The 21,996-nt window shown below is 32.9% G+C and overlaps 1 protein-coding gene across 1 annotated transcript in view; it reads left to right on the top strand.

Moving 5' to 3' along the window:
* The window catches only part of LOC149776577 (kinesin-like protein KIF28), a 132,079-nt gene that overhangs the window by 94,372 nt on the left and 15,711 nt on the right, over positions 1-21,996 (top strand). The window contains exons 18-21 of the mRNA XM_089941058.1: positions 8,126-8,211; positions 12,058-12,126; positions 14,327-14,449; positions 20,911-21,063. Of these exons, the coding sequence (XP_089797184.1) occupies positions 8,126-8,211; positions 12,058-12,126; positions 14,327-14,449; positions 20,911-21,063 (431 nt within the window). The remainder of the gene's footprint in view (positions 1-8,125; positions 8,212-12,057; positions 12,127-14,326; positions 14,450-20,910; positions 21,064-21,996) is intronic.

Raw genomic sequence — 21,996 nt, forward strand, 5'->3', positions numbered from 1 at the left:
ATTAAATTTATTGAAATATATGCGAGCATCAAAGATCTTAAAAGAGTATACTGTGGTGAGTTGCCATCAGTGTAACTCACAATTGTACCTAATTTAGTTCCATTTGGCAGGAAAGTTTCTAAGCTAATACACATATTTTTATTTGTTGTATCGGCGATGATAAAATCTAATTCAGCATCATCAATAATTAACCTACAACAGCTTCGTTTGTGATTATGTAAACAACCTTGCATAAACTTTCCAATTATCTTTCTATTGAGATCTTTTGTTTGTTTATTGTCATGGTCAATCATATCTGGATCCTCAAGTGGGTCTAAAGATTTTCTTTCTTCTGGTAATCAAACTTGTTTTTGTGGACAATAAAGATTAATATTTCACTCATTGTTTAACAAAATGATCATGAATAATTCATGAACTGGCATGAACTGTTCTTGAACAGTTTGTGAACTTGGTTCATGAACCATTCATGAAAGTTCATCAAAAGGTTCATGAACTATTCATGAATGTGCAAGAACTGAAAATGGTCAGTTCATGAAGTTACGAATTCATGAACTGTTCATGAACCAACACTTCACAAACTGTTCTTGAACAGTTCATGAACTTTTTTGAACTGAATTCATGAACAGTTCATAAAAGTTCACAAATTGGATCATCATCATTCATGAACAAGTGCATGAAAATATTCATGAACTATGATGAACAAAGTTTCTCAATGATTCATGACTTCATGAACAGTTCCTATAAAAAAATTGATTATCTGACAAAGTCACAAATACCTATTGCGTTCGGAATCATAAAATAACCTTAGATATGGGGGTTTAAAACAGTATAAAATGCAATATATTATCTTAAAAACGGTGTTTAATTTCAGATCATTTTTGAATATGCAACAAAGAACATGTAAAGTGACAAGCGATATTCTTTTTTTTTCAAACTCTTAGCAACACTTTTTGTATGTTTTGTAATTTTTCTTTGAAATATTTTCAAGAGATATTGGGGCAATTGTGTGCAATCAACTGTTGAAGCATATTTCATCGTCAAGGGGCTGTCTTTCAGCTGGGGTTTCTCCTGACCAATCTTTTTCCCAGAGACTGACCTGTCTGATAACTCTTTTGTGAAGATGTTCAGGGCCTATAATTTAATCAAATCCTGTCCATTGTCACTACTGAATGCCTCCATCTGCAACTTAAGCTGTTCCATCCGATTACTGTTTGGATCTTTAACATTGCTGCAGCAGTCACAATTTAATGTCTCTTCCATCTTGGCCATAAGATCCTCCAATTTTCAAATTTTCCTCCTTAACCTACAAACTTCATCCTCCATAATTTTACTTTTCTGCTGTCTGATCTGAAAGAAAGGTAAAGTTATTTAATTACAGATAACCTCTGATCAACAATGTTTCTAGCTTTTAGCACATCATTATTGTACCCCACTTTATTTACTGGAATAATTATGATCCAACTAAAAAATTATTTAATCCCTTACACATAATACACAACTTACTGAGCATTTTTTATATCGGAGAATTTTGTCACTAGTTTTATTTTAACTGAAGCTGGCTAGCCATAGGTATAGTCACAGGAGTCGGATGTTTTAATCAATAAAATATTACATCTTTTTGACAACGTCGTTACACTAAATAACCATATCTGTGTGTGTGTATATATATACATATATATGTGGTCATTTCGTGCTTTCAAAATTTTTCACCAATTTTTATTGATAAAACATCAGACTTTTCCACCTAATTTTGCTCTCACCAAATCATTTCCTTCATATTCTTCATAATCGCTTCTCTGCACTTCTACTTACTTAAAAAAAATTATATTGAAAATATTCTCATCTGTACATTCCACGGGAGTCCACGGTTTTTGTTCAATGTTTCTGCTTAATCGTTTGCGTGCTCTTTCGTTTCTGGGGAAAAGGCTGCTCATCTGTTGAAATCTCGTGCATATATTAACCAATCATATCACATCCTCTTTCACAGTCATCCAATCAGGATAATCGTTGTTTACATATTTCAGTTTTTACTGCAAATTGGCAATCAGTGACTAAGTCAATAGAATATACAGTTTATGACAGTAATGGACAAAAACGTTAGACCAAAGTCATTGAAAGCTTTTTAAAGCAAATACATTTTGTTCATGCTGGCCAGAAAATATTTTCCCAGATTAATCCATAACTACTCAGGTTAAGTACACAAGTACTGAATTGAAGATCTCTATGAACATTTATACAGTATCATATTTAAAAAAAGAAAAAATATTCACCTGTATTTAAATTTCACTAATATTGTGAGAAGTTTGTATGATGAATTGTCATGAATATTTTATGAATATAATGATATATGGATATTTAATTTACATTTTTAAGAAATATCTTGGTGGTGCATAAAAGTACATGAATTGTTCATGAACCAAGTTCATGACATTTCAGGAACTTCAAAGATATTATAATAGTTCATAAAAGTTCATGAGTCTGTTCATGAACTTCATCTGCATGCTACATGATTTATCAAAATTCTTAAAGTCTTCATGAACATAGTTGAGGAACTTTCATGAATATTTGTTCATGAACTCAAATGATGAACTCTGATCATGAACATTTCAAGAATGTTCATGAACATTCATTAACAGTTCATGATTGTTCATGAAGTCATGAATTGGTTTTCGTAGGGGTAATAATAATAAAATTCCTGAATCAAGCATGTATCATAACAATACATAACAATACTGTTACTGCCCACATTTTCTCTGAAAAAATGTTTACCAAACCAGACATAACAAATTGGATGACTGCTCCAGTGGCCTAGTGTTTAGAGCATCCGCCTCAGATGCAGGATGTCGTGGGATCGATCCCTTGCCGAGTCATTCCAAAGACTTACAAAAATGATACTAACAGCTGCCTCACTTGGTGCTCAGTATTAAGAGGTTAGTGTTAGGACTGGTCGGCCTGTTGTCAGGATAATGTGACTGGGTGGGACATCATGGTACATGTCTGCGGCATGAGGCCCCAGTGCTAGACATCACTGTAAACTGTCACACTGCAGACATCATAGCGATATGGCTGAAAAATTGTTAAAGCCATGTTAAAATCCAAATCACACACACACACATGTACTTTAGTCAACACTTCTTTCACTAATGGAAACTTGACATTGGGAGACATGTAGGACTAGTATTGACGATAGAGAAAATCTGATTACTTACCTTACATCACCATATGATTAATTATTGGTTCTGGATACATTTGAGAGAAAAAAAGTGGCCACTCGTGAGGGGAACATTTGACATTTTTATACTAAGATGATGGCCACTGGTCATGTTATAGGGGTTGCCATTCTTGAGGGGTACTTTTGAATACAAACTTGTCAGTGCCAAGGGTTTCTAGCCGTAAGAAATGGGTGGTTGCTGGTCAGGGGGAGCCATTCAAGAGGGGGACTACTGTAAATTAAGTGTCATTAAGTTTCTTTGCTGCTTACATGGTATATAACAATCATACTTGTTGATGGCTGTACAAATAAAGTTGACAAATTAAACTATGGACAGTTTTTTGGGGCTTCTTTTCAGAATAAAATGTGTTATCAATTATTGGCTCATTAGCAGCTATGACAGTTGTAAAATACGATGTATAAATATGACTACATTTTTATATGTTGGCCATAATGCATTTAACTCAGTTTGTATTTGTTGTAATTTTTACATTATTATGTGACACCATCAAGCAAGTGTCGATGAGTAGAGATACCAACCAGCATAAAAAAGATTTGCCAGTACAAAGAAGATCACCAAAAGCTATCGTTAACGATATACACTGGTATATTATATCTGACCCATCCTTAGACATTGACAAATCAACAGTTCTCGACATCATAGGGATAATCTTATTACTTACCTTACATCACAGTGTGAATTAATTATTGGTTCTTGATACATTTTAAGAAGAAAAAAGTGACCACTTGTGAGGGGAACATTTTGCACTTTTGTACTAATATGTTGGCTGCATTAGAGAGGTCCATACCTGTCATCTCAGCAGCCCTAATCCACGCTTGCCATGCCAGATATGAAGAAGTCCATGATGCCATATTCATGTGATTTTCAGACATGTTGGCCCACCATGCTGCCTTATATTTATGTGTATGTACAAGAGCATGTTATTGTAAAGTGAAATAAACACAAGTCAGTAACGTATTCATCAATTTATTTCAACCATTATTGAATATACAGTATATTTAGAGCTATCAAATACACATGTATAGTATATGTACAGCTATCAAATACACATGTACATGTACAGTATATGTACAGCTATCAAATACACATGTACATGTGCAGTATATGTACAACTATCAAATACACATGTACATGTACAGTATATGTACAACTATCAAATACACATGTACATGTACAGTATATGTACAGCTATCAAATACACATGTATATGTACAGCTATCAAATACACATGTACATGTACAATATATGTACAGCTGTGAAATACACATGTACATGTACAGTATATGTACAGCTATCAAATACACATGTACATGTACAGTATATATACAGCTATCAAATACACTTGTACATGTATAATATATGTACAGCTATGAAATACACATGTACATGTACAGTATATGGTATGATGATGTTGTAAAATACATATGTGCATGATTCGTTTTCCAGAAACTCATTAATCTGGACATATTTACTAGGAATAAAGGTGTGTGGATTAACAAGGTTCCACAGTATATAAAATTCTTTATAGCAAGGATTTCCTTTATGAGGAACATCATGGAATAACTTTTCTTTCAAGTTTGAAGATGGTGCAAAGTGCAAAACTTGAGAGAGGAGCCATATGAGACAAATTATCTCTTGTCATGATTCAAATGCATACCAAGTTTCATGAACATATCTCATATGGCTCTGGAAATATTAACCAAACAAGACTGTGACAGATGAATGGACAGATTTTGTAATAAAACTGGATAGTTCTTAAAAATGCTGATGAGACTGGCTCCATTTTTAACAGGTCATGGTGTTTATTCATTTTTATAAATTATCATATTAGATGGCCTGTAACTCTATAGTTGTTTACTAGAAAGTTTTGACTTCATCTTAGACTCTAATTCATCTTATATATGGATTATGTCATTTAAATTGCTTCATCTTAGACTCTAATTCAACTTATATATGGATTATGTCATTTAAATTGTTTCATCTTAGACTCTGATTCAACTTATACATGGATTATGTCATTTAAATTGCTTCATCTTAGACTCTGATTCAACTTATACATGGATTATTTCATTCAAATTGCTTCATCTTAGACTCTAATTCAACTTATACATGGATTATGCCATTTAAATTGCTTCATCTTTGACTCTAATTCAACTTATACATGGATTATGTCATTTAAATTGCTTCATCTTTGACTCTAATTCAACTTATACATGGATTATGCCATTTAAATTGCTTCATCTTAGACTCTAATTCAACTTATATATGGATTATGTCATTAAAATTGCTTCATCTTAGACTGATTCAACTTATACATGGATTATGTCATTAAAATTGCTTCATCTTAGACTCTAATTCAACTTATATATGGATTATGTCATTAAAATTGCTTCATCTTAGACTCTAATTCAACTTATATATGGATTATGTCATTAAAATTGCTTCATCTTAGACTCTAATTCAACTTATATATGGATTATGCCATTTAAATTGCTTCATCTTAGACTCTAATTCAACTTATATATGGATTATGTCATTAAAATTACTTCATCTTAGACTCTAATTCAACTTATATATGGATTATGTCATTAAAATTGCTTCATCTTAGACTCTAATTCAACTTATATATGGATTATGTCATTAAAATTGCTTCATCTTAGACTCTAATTCAACTTATATATGGATTATGTCATTAAAATTGCTTCATCTTAGACTCTAATTCAACTTATATATGGATTATGCCATTTAAATTGCTTCATCTTAGACTCTAATTCAACTTATACATGGATTATGCCATTTAAATTGCTTCATCTTAGACTCTAATTCAACTTATATATGGATTATGCCATTTAAATTGCTTCATCTTAGACTCTAATTCATCTTATATATGGATTATGCCATTTAAATTGCTTCATCTTAGACTCTAATTCAACTTATATATGGATTATGTCATTTAAATTGCTTCATCTTATGTAGATTTTTGTATGTAAAACAAAGTTTTTTCTAAAGTATGACAAATAATGTGTAAATCAGTTATCATTTTGGGGAAGAGATCATGTACAAGTAAATATGGGACCTGACATTGATTATATATATGTATACTATAATAAACAAATAAGAAAACAAATAACCATAGGTATTCCATCACATTTTGCTCCTGGCAACACCTGATCAAAATAAAACATGCCCCGATATGAGATGTGGGAGAGAGAGGTTTCAGGACAGTTGTAATCTCTATTGTTCAGTTATCCATAATTTTAATAAGCAAATTGTAAGTCCCTCCACTTAAACTTGCTCCTAAAAAATATAATTGAGCAGACCATATTTTTGAAACTCTGATGTTTAAATAGATTTTAGCTATGTTTGGTATTTGAAATGATTTACATTGTGGAATGTCTTATGGGAATTAAACACATGAGATTAAGCTTTGTCCAAAAGTGGAGCATTTCTAACCATGCCTTGAATCTTGCCATTACTCTACAAGTCTTTCTTACTTTGTCTGGATTTTTTAACATTTCAGTACAAAATTTCAGTGGCAAAGTACTTGCTCTCTCTCTCTATCTCTCTCTCTTTCTGTAATGTCACTATGCATGCCAGCTTTTTCTGAGAACTCACTATTACACATTCTGCCCAAGATATTGCTGTCCACTTCAACAAACTAATTTCTTGGCCTTGATACTGGGAAATGCACCTAACTGCCCTTTGGTACTTACAGTACTGTCCCATTATCCCCCAGCTCCAAAAGCAACCACTTTTACCAAATATAACTCCATTTCTTAAAATTACAACTGGATCTTTGCAACCATCGAATAATTTAAAATGTATAGCAATAAACCGTTCCCATTATTTAACATTTTAAGTTGTAAATGTATTTCCAGGCTAGGTGTGCGATATGGAAATTTTAAGTGTGCCATGCGAAATGTGCAATATGGAATTACAGATTGTACATCTGTATCAAACTCCAGATCAGTACGAAATAGTCATTCTTGGGATTTAACCTAAATGGTGTCTATATGGATATAAATATTGTGAATATTTAAATCCTGAAGAAGTATGGTATGTATTTTTTTAGTTTACATTGACAATTTAATTTATTACTGTTTTCTCTCTTTGACAAAAGCTTCAGCTACACGCAGGCTACAAGGTACAAAATAGTATAAAGAAGGACTGAAATCTCTCTTTCTCATATTGGGGCATATTTAAATTTTGTCACGAAGTGCAAGAAGAAAGAGCAATGGAATTCCCTTTCTTCAAAAAAGCATCTTATACTCTGCATTGACTTGTGTATGTAAGAAGGATGGAAAATTGGCAACTTTGACCTATACTCCGCATCCACTTATAATGAAGATATCTCAAAGGGTTTAGAAGATATTGAATACAAAAATGACAGATGAACAGACAAACATGCTGATTCCAGTATAATCCCCCAAACGTTGTTTGCAGTGGATATAAAAATAGAAAAGCTTCACATGAAGCCCAGTAAGTTTCAAAAAGTTCAATATTTATGATGTAACATTTTTCTTTACTTAATTGCTGTGAATTCACAATGATTGTGGGTCATCAGTTTTCCTGGAATCTGCAGTCACTACAAACAAGGACTAGTGTACCTAACAAAAAAAGATCCAATAGACAAAAGATAAGAACTTTCCTATTGGATATCCACATACCTTTGTGTCAACAAAGGCATAATTTTCCACAGTGATAAAATTTAATACCTGCAAAAATCAGTGAATTCAGAGTATGAACTAATTCTGTAATCTGCCCGCATCTTAATCTTTCCCATTAAAAGTTCCATCAAATTTAGTTTCTTTGTTATAAAAGAGAAAATATTGTATTCCTAAAACTTTTGTCAGTCACAGTTTTGGTTATTAAATGATAGTGTCTTCTTTCAGGTCATATGGAGATTGAAATGGTCCCTTGCACTGAAAAAGGACAGCCTCTCTCAGAGGATGATTTTGCAGATGATCCTGCTGAATTGGTAAGCATAACACATTGCAATTTCATTTTGTAAAGTTCATGTTGTAAAACAACTGTTATTATAGGTTCTTCGAAAACATTTGAAAGCTGTCCATTAAGAATACTCACTGTATAATATACACCTGTACAAGTTCAATCTTTGAAAACTGAATAGACTTGGATCTGCCATTGCATGATACAATGATAGATCTGGGTCAGTTTAATTTGTTAGCACTAATCAATATAACAGATATAGACCTTGATCCAACTGCACAGCAGATCAGTGTCTGTGTTCAATTCATACAGGAGTATATACAATAATGAGCAATCACAAAGTTTTATTGATTATGGACCAGTATTGTAAATTTAGGTAAAGATTTTGATAAATTTAGTTCATTAATAAGCAGGTGTTCTTTATTGGATTTCTCTACCAAAATGGTTTTTAAGGTAATGTTACCATAATGCCTTGTTCCAAAAGTTTGTGCAATTTTTCCTTTACATGTTTGGAACATTACATTTGATCTATGCTGTATGGCCTGGATTGTGCTCTATGCATACGCTTCTCCCATGATAACTTGCACAAAATGGGGTCCAGAAAAAAGAATGCAATACAAGGAAGAGTGCTAGTTGCAAAGTGACCTCAAAAACATCTAAAACAGCAGGATTCCATCCCTGATGGACATAATAAATGAAAAGACAAGGGGGTAGGGAGGGCTATTTAATGGTTTCATATTTGTTTTATAATATCCTTGGGAATACTTTTTGTCAATAAATTTTTTGGTAAAGAAAATTTAACAAAATTTGTGACTTCTTTTTAAGTTTTGTTGATTCAAATCAGTTTCAGGGCATTAACTGATTCGTTTGGTATTTTCTGGAAGAAAAAAATTGGATCCCTAACAGACATCTTGTTATTTGTGGTTTCTTGTGTTATACAGGCATGAGTTATTGAGGGAGATGTGTTGATGCATTGGAAAGGATTGAGAATATTTTAGTTTTGTCATCTCCCCTGGCCATAACACCAAGCTTATGGCATGACCTTGTTATTGTAAACTTCTTTTCAAAAGAACTGGACCAAGTTTGGCCAAATTAGGCAAAGAGCATCCTGGTATGAGTGGCATTTAGATTTATACAAACAATCAAATATGGCCACCACTACTAATTAAAAAGGCTTTTTTCCATAACTGCTGAACAGAATTGATGAAATTTGACAGTAAGCATTCTAACAGATGGCCCTTTCAGGTTTTTCAAATGATGTCAGTCTGATGTGACCACCATTAGTAAAAATTTAAAAACTCATCTATTGTCTGTAATTAACTGCTATTTTTGTCTTATCCTAAAACATCAAAGCACCAATTTGGCTTATGTAGTAGAATTTAACCAAACATGACAGATTATACTGATATGGGGGATTTCAGGCCTATGCAAATGATACCAATCTGCCATTTAAGATTGCTGCCATTACTAAAAATAGAAAATCACTAAAATGACCTTTTTTTTATTAAAAAAGGCTCATCAACATTTGACCAAATGTGACAGAAAGCACTCTGCATAAAAGCCTTTCAAGTTTTATAAATAATGCTCACTGGCCATCAGATAGTGCTACCATTATTAATAACAGACAAATTATTAAAACTGCTTCTAAAAACCCAGTCATCAAAATTTTACCTAATTTGGCTGAAAGCATCCATCCAGCCTGGCATCAAGGCCTGTAGAATTTGTATCTACAATTCAATATGGCCTCTGTTTATAAAATTAGAATGTCTGAATTTGACAAAAAGGATTCTTCTCAGTCAAATAGGATTGCTGTTACTAAAATTAGAAGAACTTCTGGAAAAAAGCCTCATAGCACGCAGCCATTTCAGTTTTGTACAAATGATGTTGATTCTTTTTAAAATATAGATAACAAACAACTCTTTTCATTACGAATGAACAAAACTGTGAGAAATTTAGACTGTGCTACCTCCTTATCAATGAACAAAGCTGAAAATTTAGACTCTGCTACCTCCTTATCAATGAACAAAACTGAGAAATTTAGACTGTGCTACCTCCTTATCAATGAATAAAACTGTGAGAAATTTAGACTGTGCTACCTCCTTATCCATGAACAAAACTATGAGAAATTTAGACTGTGCTACCTCCTTATCAGTGAAAAAAACTGAGAAATTTAGACTGTGCTACCTCCTTATCAATGAACAAAACTGTGAGAAATTTAGACTGTACTACCTCCTTATCCAGATTTCTTAGTCATCTGATAGTGTATTTAACTATTGGGCAGATGTCAGCCAGGTTTGTGATCTCAGCCCCAGTTGAGCCTCATGTTCTTTTTATAGCTCATTGTAACAATTATGAGAGGAAAATATACAAAACAATAATTTGTCAGTATATCAACTTTAAATGTTGTCAGTAATCAAAGAAAGATTCCACCCTTAATAAAAAGTGGGCAAACATTGGAGAAAATGAAGAAAAAAATTAAGGAAAAATCAGACACAGATTGTCATAATTAATTGCCAAGTTACAGAAGAAAGACACCAAATTTAACAGATAGTAATCATGTAACCTCATTAGCGGTCCAGTTCCTTCCTGGTTTATATACCTAGTTTGAGATAAATGGAAAAAAAATGCAGTGATGTTTGACACAAATCTGAAACTATTCTTTTCTCTTCCCTGTCATTTTGAAAATTGCTGTCATCTGATTAACCTTTTGAAAGTTAAAAATTATTATTTATATACCGGTGTCTACATGCTAATTATTATTTATATACCAGTATCTATGTACTCAGATTGATAACATTGATTTTTTGTGACAAGTGTTATTAATAGCACTGCTTTCAAAATGCATTACATGCAGATCACAAAACTCACCTGGAAAATCTGTTTTAAAACCCCACCAAGGCTAAAAATAACTGCTTTAAAAGTGTCTAAAACTTACATGACATTTAAAACTAATTAACACAGATTGGCAGATGAAACAGTTCAATAACTATTAGCATATTTGATCTGGACCTTTTTCATGCGTTGTTTGTTGCTAAAGGTCTCAGACAGTTAATACAGTTCCCATAGACCATGACAGTAATGCTTTGCAAAATTCCAGTACTTACATGGAAAACTAAAAAACACACATTTCTTGCATGATCAGTCCTAGAGTAAAGTTTTAAAATGATAACATTCATCTGCTGCATGTATCTGAGAAAGTTTCCTTCATATCTACCAAGTATCAAAATCTTTGCCATTTACATCCAGGAATAATGGTGTGGCAACAATGCTCAGATGGGTTCAAGCCTGCTATTGGATACAATTTACTCATATGTAGCCATCTTTCTTGAAATTACATTTGAAAATATGGTAATTCTTTTAACCCAGCAATGTTTATTCTCTTCAATATAGTATGCAATATTCCACCTGGTATAGCCTCATTCCATAACTAATTGTAAAATAATTAGTTGAGTGTGACAGTATAAAACTAGAATTTGGCTTACATAAATTTACTGTGAAAATTTAGTCCACTAGCATGAACAAGCCAAAGTAAATCTTAGATGTAGAAAAGTATGTAGCCTGCATGTTTTGTCATATAAAGGTAAGGAAAAATTAAACTTTTCTGTAAGAAAACAAAACTTCTGTGAGAGTTATGTCCCTTTGTCAACTTAAAACCTCTTGCTAAAAATTATATATTAACTGGTGGAGGAGGATATTTTGCCAGCAGCTGTTGTTTCCTTTGACCATCTCTTAAGATTACACTTAATTTTATTCTTTATTGAAATTTTAATATCAATTTGCACAAACATAATACTTTGGATTGTAAACTTGAACTGCTGTTTAAATGTTGATAATTACCCGAAATGTTACATGTGTATCATTCCTTTATTTACAGGTGGGAAAACCACTCCACTTCAAAATTAAGATCAAGTGTTTGAGAGGCATTCCATCAAACATAGAAACAGTAAGTATATAGATATATGGTATAATTTATTGGTATAATAGTGTGACATTGAGACAGTAAGTGCACAGATATATGGTATAATTTATTGGTATAATAGTGTGACATTGAGACAGTAAGTGCACAGATATATGGTATAATTTATTGGTATAATAGTGTAACACTGAGACAGTAAGTGCACAGATATATGGTATAATTTATTGGTATAATAGTGTGACATTGAGACAGTAAGTGCACAGATATATGGTATAATTTATTGGTATAATAGTGTGACACTGAGACAGTAAGTGCACAGATATATGGTATAATTTATTGGTATAATAGTGTAACACTGAGACAGTAAGTACACAGATATTTGGTATAATTTATTGGTATAATAGTGTAACACTGAGACAGTAAGTGCACAGATATATGGTATAATTTATTGGTATAATAGTGTAACACTGAGACAGTAAGTGCACAGATATATGGTATAATTTATTGGTATAATAGTGTAACACTGAGACAGTAAGTGCACAGATATATGGTATAATTTATTGGTATAATAGTGTAACACTGAGACAGTAAGTGCACAGATATATGGTATAATTTATTGGTATAATAGTGTAACACTGAGACAGTAAGTGCACAGATATATGGTATAATTTATTGGTATAATAGTGTGACATTGAGACAGTAAGTGCACAGATATATGGTATAATTTATTGGTATAATAGTGTAACACTGAGACAGTAAGTGCACAGATATATGGTATAATTTATTGGTATAATAGTGTAACACTGAGACAGTAAGTGCACAGATATATGGTATAATTTATTGGTATAATAGTGTGACATTGAGACAGTAAGTGCACAGATATATGGTATAATTTATTGGTATAATAGTGTGACATTGAGACAGTAAGTGCACAAATATATGGTATAATTTATTGGTATAATAGTGTAACACTGAGACAGTAAGTACACAGATATTTGGTATAATTTATTGGTATAATATTGTGACATTGAGACAGTAAGTGCACAGATATATGGTATAATTTATTGGTATAATAGTGTAACACTGAGACAGTAAGTGCACAGATATATGGTATAATTTATTGGTATAATAGTGTAACACTGAGACAGTAAGTACACAGATATTTGGTATAATTTATTGGTATAATAGTGTAACACTGAGACAGTAAGTACACAGATATATGGTATAATTTATTGGTATAATAGTGTAACACTGAGACAGTAAGTACACAGATATATGGTATAATTTATTGGTATAATAGTGTAACACTGAGACAGTAAGTACACAGATATATGGTATAATTTATTGGTATAATAGTGTAACACTGAGACAGTAAGTGCACAGATATATGGTATAATTTATTGGTATAATAGTGTGACATTGAGACAGTAAGTGCACAGATATATGGTATAATTTATTGGTATAATAGTGTAACACTGAGACAGTAAGTACACAGATATTTGGTATAATTTATTGGTATAATAGTGTGACATTGAGACAGTAAGTGCACAGATATATGGTATAATTTATTGGTATAATAGTGTAACACTGAGACAGTAAGTACACAGATATTTGGTATAATTTATTGGTATAATAGTGTGACATTGAGACAGTAAGTGCACAGATATATGGTATAATTTATTGGTATAATAGTGTAACACTGAGACAGTAATTATACAGATATATGGTATAATTTATTGGTATAATAGTGTAACACTGAGAGTAGTTGTTCAGTTGTAGGAGTTTGAGAAGTCTAAAAGAAATAAACTTTTATTATAAACATAATGGCCGCATAATTTCATGGGATGATAATGGGCATTGTAACTATAATGACCAACATTCCAAGTTAGCAACTCATTTATCAGACTTGGCTGGCAAATACAACTGTTTTGGAATGCTTGTTGCATATTATCTATTTTTAAAACTTCCTTTCTCTGTGGCAACAAACATGTATGACAAACATGGCTTGCAGTACAATTTTAGTTACAGCAAACTGCAAGTTAAATTCAGTATACTGTTGGTTGACTAATGCTTTCATTTTGCACAAAATTCATTTTAATTAAACATACTTTAATGTTTCTAAACTTAAAAGTTTTTGTATATCCCACTTTACAACATCTTTCTTCAAATTAAATATGAAACTTAAATTGTAAAATGGAACCCATACATGATTTGCTTTCCTTTCCAGAGTTTCTGCAAGTACAAGTTCTATTTGGACAACAAAGAGATCACAACAAATGAAGTTAGTGGTACCATTAACCCTGACTTTAATCATGAAAAGCTGTTTTCATTCAAGACAGTCACTGAGCAGGTATGACAACTTTGGCTTGAACTTTTAAATTTTAAATTAAAATTAAATAATTGTTTATTGCACAGCAACTTGTAACAAATAATGTTCATGGCTAGAATATTGATGCTTAATGGAAAGAAAGAGAAAGTGGAAAATTTAGATCATGAGAAAGGTATTGATCATGGATGGACAAATATACAACCTGTGCATGTCCCAGAACTGGGAACCTAATCAGGAAGAGGAAAGCAAGTGTGTTCCATCCATGCTATATATGCCAATTGTGACCTTGCATAATTTACCATTACATAATTCGGCATGACATATGTCACATATCCTTTTTCAAGGCCATAGGAAAGTTATGGTTTACAATTGCATAATTCTGCATCACATATCACATATCCATTTTCAAGGTCATATGAGATGCCATGATGGCATAGTGGTTAGAGTGCTGACTCACCATTCAAATGATGACTGGCTTGGTTGCTACTATTTGTAATTTGTTATCCAGAGTATATAAATGAAAGGAGACAATTCATAAGAGCATGCTTGGTTAACTTGTCACCATGTGTAGTGGGTATTATCAAAAGAATAGCAATGTCTCATAAACTGAATCATGAAAATTAATTTATTAAATGATAATCACATTACATTTCATGATAGTTCAAAGACAAGTGCTTATGATATTGCAGAACCCATCTGTTATTTGATTAAATTAGTAAGGTATCGTATGTCTTCATGAAGCTTTGGGAATAAAACAAAATGCAACACATACTTCTTAGGATTTTTATCTGAAATTAATGAATTCACTTTACATCACACCTCTTTGATGCAAATGAATCAGATCTTATAGATTTTCCGATAAAAATGGCCAGTAATGGAATTTGGACAACTCAGGGGAAATACTGGTATTTTCCAGAAACATGCAAGTTGGAACTAGATTAGATTATAAGTACTTAATGGCTGTTTCAGGAGCATTTGTTGTACCTCTTCATCTCTTTAAAAAAAAAAGGGTGTATCTAGTGAAAATGATGGATATCCTTCATAAGTGAAAATGATGGTATATCGATCATTAGTGAAAATGATGGTATATCGATCATTAGCGAAAATGATGGATATCAGTCATTAGTGAAAATGATGGTATATCGATCATTAGTGAAAATGATGGTATATCATTCATCAATAAAGATGATGATATATCATACATTAAAAATGAATAGTTACAAGAAAGAAAAATCCCTGATATGTATCAATGGTTAAATAAATGTGTCATTTTCCAGTGATGGTAGCAATAACATCATTGTTTGTATTAAATTTGTCTACACCCATTCTAAGTTGGGCATATTATCTTATTGTGTTGTCCATCCATCTGTCTATTCATGTTTGTTGGTTCATCCCATAACTTTGCATGGGATTAAGAGATTTTCAGGAAACTTCGTCCAGTTGCATTTCATGGCTGGATATTGTGTAAAATAGCATAACCCAGACACACTGCCTTATAGTCATGGCATTGCCTTTCAGCACCCAAGAAAGTCAACATGAATTCTACTAATCTCTCTGGAAAGTTGGTATAGTATTGGTTTTTAATGTTGAAGAATATGGACTGACCTTATATCGAGAGCATTTGTGTAGGTACTTGTTATAGTGCAGGCTCCAGGGTAATTTCTCCCCAGTACAGACTAATACAGTTGATTCTAGAATGTTCTCTCATTCCATGGCAGCCCAATTGGTATAAGCCTCCCCACATGTCTGTGCATGTCCTTCAAGCCAGTAAATCCTGATACTTAAACATTTTTAACTTCAGCCTGTTTTATCAGACGTATACAGTTGTATCACTATTTTTTGTGGTGAATTAGTTTTTGTGGATTTTGCAGATTTAAAGACCTATGAAAATGAACCTGACATATGATGCAGAAATTTACCACACTCTTTATTTTCTTACTGATACATTCTGAGTAATAAAAAAACTATTTGTTAAATTCAGCTTCATCACTTTAACAAAATATTATCTTGATCATGTGCTTGTTTTATTTTAACTTGTTTAAAAAAAAGTTATAAAGGAAATATAAATCATTTTATGTTGTTCCAATAAAAGTGTTGTGTTCTTAACTGGTGGTGTTCCTTTTCTCTCCATGGTCTCAATGACCTATTCACATATCTATGGAAGTGACATTTCAGTTTTTCTTTCTTTTCTTAATGCCATGGTTGTCTGAAGCAGCCATATGGTTTAAGTAAAACATCATACAAATGTGCATTAACAACTTCTTGGCTTGGTACTGTTGGCAGCATTGCTTCAGTATGATTCTGCACACTTGTTGTAAGTGGTTGTACTGGACAGGTTTTTTGATTAGTGCTTATACTGGCTGAATTATTGTTTCAACCACCATTGGAGCAACCACCATTTTTGTTTGAATAATTTTATGTTTTTTTGTATTATTTTTGTGGGGAATTTGTAGAGGCTAGTCCACAAAATTATCTTACTAAAAATAACGAACTTTGTCAGGTGAATCCACTAATTTAAGTACCATAAAAATGTCCTGTTTCCAAAACCATGAAAATCAGTGCCCTCCAGTGTTTTATCTACAAATGGCTTCATGTAAGTCATTTGACTCATCAAGGCAAAAAACATTGAGTCAGAATCCAAACATGAATCTTATTCAAGCCGATGATCAGTCTTCAGTAGTTTTTAAAAATAATTATATTGTTTAAATACACTACAAAAATATTAGTTATTTAACGTAATTAAAGCCAAGGCATGTTTTCTAAATATTTTTATACAAGATAGATGTTTTATATTCAAACTGAAGATCAGAAAGTGAAGAATCCAGGGATTTGTGAAGAATATATTTATGGCACGGCTTCTGATAGCGCACAAATGTGCATCCCTGATACAATAAAATTACAAATGAAGCATTCAGTGTTTTGTCTACAAAATGGCTTCATGCAGGTCATTTGACTTGTCAAGGCAAAAAACAGCGAGTCAAAATCCAAACCTGTGAGTCTTATTCAAACTGATGATCAGTCTTAAGTAGTTTTTAAAAATAATTACATTGTTTAAATACACGACAAAAATATTAGTTATATAAGGCATGTTTTCTAAATATTTTTATACAAGAAAACATTACACTAGGTAGTCATGACTAGAATGTATTAATCTGACTGGCAGAGAAAAGCTTATCCCACACATGATGCCATGTTTTCAATGAGGAAGTCTTCTGAATGTAACTCTAACTCAGTAAACTGTTAAAAATTTAATAAATCATGTCATTATTTTTAAGTTCATAGATTCTTCTCTCCTGTTTTCTTCCATTTCTTCAAAGCTGCCTCAAAATTGAAGGTACTTACGTCTTCCCCATCGATCTTGATAAGCATCAGATTTCTGTTTCTCAATCCCAAGCCTATTCCTAGAGGTGGTTATGATCCTGTTCTGGACCAAGAATCGACTTGACTTCTTTTTGAAAATGTAGCCAGCTGTATGTTTTCAACTATAGCTGCACAAAATTTTGTTTTATCTTACAAGTAACTGTTATCTCATCTTTGGATGATGATGGCTTCACTCAGGTTTGAGAACATTACTGTTATCATCGGTCAGTCGTAAACAGGGTCTGAAAGATAATTTCATTTGTTTCAGATCTATTTTTAAAATCTGTTTGCCTTTGATGCCATTTTCAGTTGAACACTGATGGTATCTTGGAACAAAGCAAGGCATACAATTGAGCGAACGGACAATTGTTGTTTCATTGTGTGACAAGGGTGCACATAAAATAATAGTTTCTCATGAGAATCACTTTAAAATCGCGTGTTTATTTTCTGACTCAATCTTTGGTGTGGTAATACGCGGTTCTAACATCCTGTTACTACAAATGATCTAACAGTTACAGGTCACATGAGGTCAACTCCAGGTTCTACACAGTTATAACCCTGTGTCTTAATATCATAACATTGATGTAAGAAACTGGTGTGCACATGTTTTCTCTGTTTGGGAGAGTTGTGACATAGCCATTAAAGTAGTAAGACCAAACCTTTGTTTTGTGTTAATCAGAGAAACAACATTGCGGTGCATCAATTTAAGTACCAACGAAAATTTGTGTGCATCAGATCAGAAAAGTTTGCGTATTTTATGCATGATGCATATATAGATAAAACACTGGCCCTCAAAACAAATAAAACCACAGTAAGTCATATGCTGCTTCTCAACTATCCACAAGCCTGTTCAGCTACTAGGCTGGCCGCACTTTTTGACTAGCAGCCACAGGTCCATCACACTGAACAGTTGTACTGTTATATATTGAGTCACAAAGGGATCTGATGAGTTGGTCCATCCATTTCAGTAATCATCCCGTCCAGTCATACACTGAAAAGACCATCCAGCTGGCTGCCAAGCTGATTATAAAGCCACTACCCCAATCAACATTCTTCCCAGCGGCCCTTCCAGTTATCCATATCATGTCTTCTTTTTGACAAGATTCAGGACTCAGTGAATTTCTTAAAGAGAGCCAGTTACCACTCTCATTGTCATCCTGCTAGTCCAGCATGGACTTGGACACATACAGTACCGCCTTGACGAGTGTGGTCGATGTAAACATTGCAGCAGTTAACATTTTGTTTGCCAGTTTTTGATTCTATACCTTCAAGTTAGTGCAGAATCTGACGGTCTCTTCTTCTATGCTTGCCCTGGTGTCACTATCCTTGCCAAACAGTTGGGCAATGATCATGAACAGGATTCAATGACTAATGCATGGACAGCGTCATCCAGTTTAGACCTGGAGAGAGAAGACCTCACAAGAGCCATATTATTCTTTTTCAGCACAAGAGCTGCCTGTCCAGCTTTTCATTTTCACCTATGGTCATTTAAGCCACATCATTCTCAGCTGCATCAGAGAGACCATTTTGAAAAATAATGATAGAAGGCTAAGCACTGCCCAAAAACATCAGTTTTGATTTGGTCTAATTTGGGCAGCAGCAGGCTCTGCAGTCCTGGAGGCAGTTTGATAAAAAGGGATGGGAAACAAGGGTTTCTTATTTCTAAAGCTTCCCAAAAACTGCCATTGACTTGCCACCCAAAACTAAAACTCCTTAAAGAATAATTTGCCATCAGCAACCACACTGTGGTTCATCTGCATTTGATATATTTAAAGCAATGCAGATCCCAGTCAGTGCTCAAGCACTACTTTAAATGCATGTAGGGACCAACAGTGCCATTTTCTTCCATTAAAGGCCAGAACAGAAAATGTAACCAGTATATGATACAGAATCTACATAAAATGCCTGCCCTTATTCAGTAACTCTTGTAAATACAAGCAGATGAGAATTTTCAAGCCCTACGTGGTAGAGGTTGGATGATCATGCATTTCCTATTCTATTACCTATACTTCTACTGTTTGATAAGGGATTGTATATGATTGAAGTAAATTTTGTACGGTAGTATATTGGTTTCTCTATAAATACTTATCCAATAAAATTACTATTAAACCATCCCATGCCTCCCTGCAAATGTGAGCATCCTTGTTGTAGCATCATTCAGTTTAAACTGGTAAGCATACTGCTGATGGGTAGCCATTGGGTAGTGGTAAGGGGAGATAATGGGGAAGAGTTTCTTCCCTTGATCTCTGTAGGTATACAGCTCTCCCTCATTATAATGCACCTCATTATAATGTGATTCTAGATATAACATTTAACTACCATGAACCCCATGACCAAAATCATACCAATGTATTACAATATGGATTGAAAGAAAACAAGATGAAACTTTGCCGTACATCTTTTCCTTTCAAAGCTCCAGTATTGAACAAATTTTGATTGTGCCCACTTTACTACAGTTTGACAGATTATGCTGTTCTCAATATATCACAGTTACATGTATGTATCAGCTCTCATTATAAATCAGTTTTGTATATAAATAATGGGATTGATTGTATATTTAAATATTTTATATTTGTTATCTTTTATTTGATACATATTTTACAGAATTTTAAATGTTTGACTATTGTATTTTGACTTCCATTACTTCATTTTTATGTTTGTTGCAAATGTTTATCTTTACATGTTAAGAACTTAACTTTTCAATTGTTATGCTAATGATGATGTTTAACCCTAATAGATACATACATGCTCAAAGGTTGAGGTCATTAGCAGGGAAAACGTTATTTGCACTGCTTTTGTTGTATTAAAGGTTTTGCAAGTTTGATACATGGTGGGGGGGACATACTAGCAGCACAGGTGAGACACCTGTTTACATTAGTGTAATAACATAACGAAAGCTGTTGTTAGAAAAGTTTTTAAATAAAGCCTAACAGCAACATCCAGCAATCATTTCAAGAAACAAATCTAATTCTTGTTTAGATAAATGAAATCTCAAATCTGATATATTTTTTATGTGATTATTAGCAAACAGACAGCTATTTCATGAAAAATTATCCCATATGCTTTCTAGATTTCTCATTTTGTGATTACTTAATTCTTAACAAACACTTACTGCTTTGCAGCTAGTGGACTATTTGACAGAGGGTTCCCTGAATGTTGAGGTGTGGGGAAGGCAGAAGAACTTCAACAAAGGGAAAACCTCAGCTCCTAGTAGTAAGGCACCAGAGAAAAAAGCTACCCCAGCACCAGAGCCTGTTCCCTCCATAGAGAAAAAGGTAAAATTGTCTATTTGTATTCTAAAGTTTAAAGTTTATGTTTTACTAATTGTGCAGCAAGTTCTTAGTTTGTATTAAATATGCTGCTTAGCTTATATGTTAATACTGGCCACCATGTATAGACTATCTTGTGTTGAAAAATGGTGTTATGCCCTACAACAACAACAGCAACTTTGTGTGATACTGTGAACTTAAAATTTGTAGTGGGGTGTCACTTTTATGGATATAATTTTTGCTACAAACCACAAAGTTAAAGTTCCAAGTTCTTTTTTTTTTTCAAGCTACTGGACTTAGTTCCCCAATTCCAATGAAAAATAGTCCTTCTTTTCAAGTAGTTTGTTGTACTTATTGCTTGTGATGACAGATCTGGGTCTATGCAGTTTGCATAGGGCTTGATATGTAAACAAGTATATGTTGTATTTACTGAAACAAGTTATAGCAAGAATGATCAAACATTTGATCAATTTATGCATGTTTATTGGCAGCAGAGATAACAAAATGATACCAGTCAACATATAGTAATAAGTTCAGTTCATGTAATTTAAATTAAATAAGCATATTGAAATTAAATATACTTTTTCACTTATTTGTATAGTGAATTTAAAGATCCAATGAACAATAGTCCATTTTTTCAAGCTATGGCAAACCTGCCAGCTCTTATGATTTTGCCGTAAGTCTTACGAAAATTACCCTTAAAATACGGACTTACAGCATACTAGCAAAAACTACGGAAAAATGATCATTGCCAAAAAATCCAGATAATTGGTTCATCTGTTTTTTTTTATTTAGATCCAGGTTTCATTTTAGAATTAGTAAAATTAGTCAGGGAACCAGACTAACTTTAGAGCAGCACCCCAGATGCTTTAAACTGCACCTATTTGTTCATACGAAGCATCTGCATGATCAAACTGTTGATTATAGAATTTTTTTAAA

This window comes from Sinohyriopsis cumingii, chromosome 18 (assembly GCF_028554795.1).
Source record: "Sinohyriopsis cumingii isolate HCF-2022 chromosome 18, ASM2855479v2, whole genome shotgun sequence".
Classification (NCBI taxonomy): domain Eukaryota; kingdom Metazoa; phylum Mollusca; class Bivalvia; order Unionida; family Unionidae; genus Sinohyriopsis; species Sinohyriopsis cumingii.